The sequence below is a fragment of the Neovison vison genome, chromosome 3 (genome assembly GCF_020171115.1).
Source record: "Neovison vison isolate M4711 chromosome 3, ASM_NN_V1, whole genome shotgun sequence".
In the NCBI taxonomy this organism is placed as follows: Eukaryota; Metazoa; Chordata; class Mammalia; order Carnivora; family Mustelidae; genus Neogale; species Neogale vison.
Window position 1 is genome coordinate 196684162 of NC_058093.1, and position 6000 is coordinate 196690161.

Consider the following 6000-nt stretch of genomic DNA (forward strand, 5'->3'; position numbering starts at 1 on the left):
AACAGCCTCGTTCCACTCCCTGCCTCTGTCATCACATGGCTGTCCCCTCCCTGTGTCTCTCCCCTCTTCTTATAAGGACACCATTCACAATGGATTAAAGGCCCATCCCACCCCAGTATGACCTCATCTTTACGAATTACGGCTGCCCTGGCCCTGTTTCTAAATAAAGTCACATTCTGAGCTCCTGGGGGTGAGGACATCAACATCTTTTTCTTAGGGGATATAAGCAACCCTCAACAGACAGGTTTTCAGCTAACTGTAAACATCTGTCTGTTACTGTCCAATTTTTAGAAATATAGCAAGGTGTCTTTTTTTTTTTTAAAGATGTTTTTTAAAGGTGTCTTTTCTTTTTTTTTTTAAAAAAAGGTGTTATTTATTTATTTTAGAGAGAAAGCGAGAGAAAGTGTGGGGGGGAGGGGCGGCGGTGGGGGGAGAGGGACAACCAGACTCACTCCATGTGGAGCACAGGACCCAACAGAGGGCTTGATCTTGTAATCCAGAGATAACAGCCTGAGCCAAAACCAAGAGCTGGACACCCCACCAACCGAGACAGCCACCCAGGCACCCCTGAAGTGCCTCTCCTGCTCACCATAGTCTTTTTTTTTTTAACCCTCTTCCCTAGATTGAAGATATGTTTAACGAAGTCAGATTTAGTGAATATGTGGACACTGGAAAGCTAATTGACAAAATCAACTTACCAGATTTCTTCAAAGTTTACCTCAATCATAGGCCACCTTTCGGTAACACCATGCGTGGGATCCAGGAGAGCTTTGACATTCTTGGTTTTACCAATTCAAAAGGAAAGAAAGCCATACGAAGAGAAGATTTCCTGAATCTGCTTCTAACGAAAGGTAAATCCATAAATAGCGAGTTTCTTTTTTTTTTTTCTTAAAGACTTTATTTATTTATTTGGCAGACAGATCACAAGTAGACAGAGAGGCAGGCAGAGGGGGGGGGAAGCAGGCTCCCTGCTGAGCAGAGAGCCCGATGTGGGGCTCGATCCCAGGACCCTGAGATCGTGACCTGAGCCGAAGGCAGAGGCTTAACCCACTGAGCCACCCAGGCGCCCCAATAGGTAGTTTCTTATCACACCATTGGGCTGTTGCCACTGGAGAGGAGTTGTTTTGGGGGGGCAGCAGACCCCCTGGCATCTTTAATCGGGGCGATGTCTGCCTCCCCCCAAAACCATGGTTTCAACCATGAGGGATGTTACCTGCTGGTCCGTAGAGCTGGCAAACTCAGGGTGATGGGAAGGGTGCCATCCTGGGTCCCTAAGAATGTGATTTATGCCCCAACTTGCTGAACACCCTGAGGATCAGTATCCTCACTTGTAAAAGGGGAGCGAAAGGGTGAGCCACCAGTGTCACTGGGCTGCGATGACATTGGGATGCAATGGTGAGGTAAAAGAACGCCAATGTAAAAATTTCCGTTTTTCCCCACTGTTTTCCTCATTATTGTACAAGAGGAAGTCAGGTAGGCTTTCTTCCTCTCCGTCAGACTGGTGGTCCCGGTGGTCCCGGTGGTCCTGGTGTGAGGGAAGGGGAAATGAAACTGAACGTGGCCTTTATCAGAAAGTTGTCTTCTGGGGCGCCTGGGTGGCTCAGTGGGTTAAAGCCTCTGCCTTCGGCTCAGGTCGTGATCTCAGGGTCCTGAGATCGAGCCCCGCATCGGGCTCTCTGCTTAGCGGGAAGCCTGCTTACCCCCCTCTCTCTCCCTGCCTCTCTGCCTACTTGTGATCTCTGTCTGTCAAATAAATAAATAAAATCTTTAAAAAGAAAGAAAGAAAGAAAGAATGTTGTCTTCTTTCTCCTTACGAGCCCCAACAGCCTTCCCCTTCTGGGAGCACCGTTCTTCACCCCAACATGAGAAAGGATATATGACAGTGACATGGGACCCCGTAGATTGTTTTTGTGTCTTGAGAAAAGGAAATCGTGGAGTAATTCTCTTTGAGACCTCGGGACAATGATGCTAAGCTCTGATGTGAGGCAGCGTCCAGGAGCTGAATGGACACTTTTTCCCCTACTTTACTCAGGTGAGCACATGACCGAAGAGGAAATGTCTGACTGCTTCGCTACCCTGTTTGGACTGAACCCTGAGGGGTGGAAATCCGAGCCTGTGGCCTCCTCTGTCAAAGGTACTGTGGCATGCTCTGCCTGGGCGTGTAGTTGTGGCGTCCCAATTTGTTGGCGACCTAAGTGCATTTATTTCTCTTGACTGGTGCAAGCCTCCCTCCTTAATACCGTGCACACAGCAAAGTCGGCTGGGGACCCACCATTAATAAGTTATGAAAGGACCAGAGGGCGGTGGTCGTGGCTGAGAGATGAAAGCCTTTGTTACTATGTGCGGTCCGTCCTCGGTGCCTTCTGCTTGCATGTTCCCTTAGTTCCATGGACCCAGTCTCCATCTTTCCGGCTGGGGTGCGTGAGTCCTGACCACGAGAAGATACAGCCTGGAAGGTGTTTTGCGAGAGGCGTTGTCGGGAAACTTGAGTAGAGACAAAGCAACAAGCAAGCATCAGCCCTGCTTCAAGCCACCAGGGCTTGGAAGTTCCTAAAGCTCACCCTCCTATCCCCTCCTGCAGGAGGATGCCCCACCTCCTTCTTTAGCCCACCCGAGGGAGGACAATGGACCTGAAGTTGGACTTGTGAATTTAAGTGCTAGAGAATCCAGTCTAAACCACTCTCCCGAGGGGGACCTGGGGGTTTGGTTGGTGAAGCGTCTGCCTTTGGCTCACGTCATGATCCAGGGTCCTGGGGTTGAGTCCTGCATCCGGCTCCCTGCTCAGCTGGGAGTCCGCTTCTCTCTCTCCCTCTGCCCCTCCCCCTGCTCATGCTCTCTCTCTCTCTCTCTCTCTTTGAAATAAATACATAAAATATATATATTTAAAGATTTTGTTTATTTATTTGATAGAGATCACAAGTAGGCAGAGAGGCCGGCAGAGAGAACGGGGCGGTGGGGGGGAAGCGGGCTCCCCACCGAACAGAGAGCCTGATGCGAGGTTCCATCCCAGGACTCTGGGATCATGATGTGAGCCCAAGACAGAGGCTTTAACCCACTGAGCCACCTAGGCACCCCTGATAAAGTATTTTTTAAAAAATTAAAATAAGCAGTTCTCCCGGGCCTGCGAGGCTGTCTCCACTGCCAAGCCCCAGATGCTGCCTGATGCCCCATGGTGGTAAGAGCCTGCCACCATTACCGACCCCTTGCCAGTCTTCCTTCTCCCTCTGCCTCCCTTTTCCCTTTCTTTCTTTCTTTCTTTTTTTTTTTTTCGAACAACCTAGTGAAGACTTCAGATAGCTGGAGGTGGCTTTTTTTTTTTTTTTTTTTTTTAAGATTTTATTGGGACGCCTGGGTGGTTCAGTTGGTCAGCTGCCTTCAGCTCAGGTCGTGATCCCAGCATCCTGGGTTCGAGTCCCACATCGGGCTCCTTGATCGGCAGGGAGCCTGCTTCTCCCTCTGCCTCTGCCTGCCATTCTGTCTGCCTGTGTTCGCTCGCTCTCTCTCTGACAAATAAAATCTTGGGAAAAAAAAATGGTGGTGCCTCTATAATGAGGTCTACTTATTAAAGATTTTGTTTATTTGACAGCACAAGCAGGGGAGGAGGCAGAGGGAGAGGGAGAAGCAGACTCCCCACTGAACAGGGAACCTGACGTGGGACTTGATTCCAGGACCCCGAGATCAACCTACTGAGCCACCCCGACGCTCCTCCCTCTGCTTCATTGTTCATTCCCAGTCTCACATTAAACAGGATTCCTGATCTCAGACAGTTCTAGACTCCAGTATCCCATGGGTCATTTCCAGCCTCCAAGCTCCCCTCCCCCATTCCTTGTGTACGTGGGACCTCAGGATGTAAAGCTCCCAGTTGTTACACATAAATCAACCAAACCATGTGGTTAAGGCTTTCCAATGGAGTTCACAGAGATTTGGTAACAGTGCTCCAAACCGTAAAGAAGGGATTTCAGCCAATTTCCACCCAGGGGTTTTTAAGAACTCACAGCCAAACCGTAGCACAAAGCACCTCTCACTTTTGTCTAGTATAGGTTCCTTGTATTTTTGGGAAATGCTTCTAAGTTAGAAACCTAATCGTTATGAAAGCATTTGTTTTCTTTTCTTGTTTGGCTAGGTTCAGAAATCTGCCTTGAAGAAGAACTTCCCGACGAAATCACTGCAGAAATATTCACGACGGACATTCTTGGCCTAACCATTTCACAAGATTTCAGACAAGATCCTATGGTCAGTGAAGTTGTAAAGAATGTTTGAAGCACAAAAGACTTTGTGTGTGCGGGGTGTTTCCCTCCCCCCGCCCCAAGAGGCACTGCTTTCCCTGCATTTTCCTGCCCCCACTCTAATCTTTGGAATATTTAGACATTAAAAGCAAATTTCTGTTAAGCAATGGAATTCACAAAGTTGGACATTCCACTGTTTCTGAAATAGGAAAGTGGGTGGAGGCAAGAAACACACTGGCAGCCGGATGTACGCGGTGGCTGGGTCCCCTGGCCCGTCCCTCTGCCTACTGTAAGGCAAAGCTACCAGACCAGAGTTGGAAAGGACCTGGAGGTAGGCTGGTCCTAGGGACACGTGTGGCCCTCGAGGGCCACCTGGACCTTAGACCTCTTGTGGGTCACCCCTACCTGCGGTTTGACTAGGGGAGGAAGGGGAGAACCCAGAAGCAGGAGAACCCTGCTTCTGGGTTCTCATCAGCAAAACACCTAAGCGGCTGTGTGTAGCCGTTAGGGAAGAGCATCACTGGCCATGCTTAGCCCTGGTGGCAACTGCCAGAAAGAATGCAAAAAAGCCCCCCTGGGGCCCTGCATGCTGCACCTGGGCCAGAAACCACCTGGCTGGCCCCCAGAGGGCAGAACTCACCGACCAGAGTCTGTGAGCCTCCCCCTCCCCCACACCTCCCACCCAAAACCAGCGGCAGGGACATTCGCTGCCTCATTTTCCACTGGGCTTCAAAACACGTTAGCAGGCAAAAACAGGGCCCAGTTGCCCAGCTCGGGGGGATGTTTGGGGAATAGGACTGAGTTTTCAGCAGTGTTTTGACCTTGGGAATAGAGCACCATCTTTGTGTAAACAAGTGAAATGACGGTCTGATTTTAGAGATTTGTTCCCAGTAATGAGTTCTCACGCAGACCCGTGTGCCGTGTGCCAAATGTGACTCTCTACACATGCTCAGTCCTTTGCACCCACACTGGGTCTGTCCCCGGAGGCCCTGGCGTGGGAGATGACATCTCTCAAGAGCCCTTCTTCCTCAGGAGCAGAGTCCGCGTGAGAGAAGTAAATGACAGGGGCGCCGTCCCCTGTGCGCAGAGCGCTTCCCACTGCCTGGCATCCACTTGGAGACTTGGCTTCTGTGAGTCTTTGGAACTCTGGAACATAGAACAGAACTGTCTACCCCAAAACAGGCTGTGTCACGGCGACCTTGGGACCAACGGCGTGGGCCAGTTTTCCATGGCGTCTGCTCATCAAATTGTGGTGCCAGGCTTGGTAATCAGGTTTACATTTTGTTTAAAAAAAAAAAAAACCAAAAACCCAAACAACCAAAAAAAAAAAGAGAGAGAGAGAGAGAAGGAAAAAAAAAAGAAAACAAGCTTTACGAATCAATTTTGCAGCTGCTAAGGGCTTAGGAGATATATTACCAAGCTGGTTAAAAAGTTCCTAGGGACATTTTAGGGAACAGGAAACTCTCAGATGACTTGTTGTCTTCAAAAAATTGCTCAGAATTGGATGCAGCCTGGACACCAAGCAGAGGCTTCTTTCATTAAATTGGGCACGCTCTGATTTTGTTCTTGGTGACTGCATGTTTTGGAATCACTATCTTAAGCGGGACTGGCCAGAGGCCTGACCCACTGTGGCTGGACCAGTGAGCTGGAACCATGGTCGCACCGTCCCTGCAATGCTCCCACTGTGCTGAACCAGCTCCCCTGTCTTCAAGTCTCCTCCGGGAGGGGAAGCCAAAATGGGACAGCAGGATTCCTGTCAATAGCGTTCCAACCA

General features: G+C 49.7%; 1 protein-coding gene across 1 annotated transcript in view; it reads left to right on the top strand.

The window, feature by feature from the left end:
- Positions 1 to 4329, top strand: part of CFAP251 (cilia and flagella associated protein 251) — a 63150-nt gene extending 58821 nt beyond the window's left edge. Inside the window, exons 19-21 of the mRNA XM_044243422.1 lie at positions 623 to 851; positions 2033 to 2134; positions 4124 to 4329. Coding sequence (XP_044099357.1) covers positions 623 to 851; positions 2033 to 2134; positions 4124 to 4260 — 468 coding nt within the window. The 3' untranslated portion in view covers positions 4261 to 4329. The remainder of the gene's footprint in view (positions 1 to 622; positions 852 to 2032; positions 2135 to 4123) is intronic.
- The last annotated feature ends 1671 nt before the right edge of the window (positions 4330 to 6000 follow it).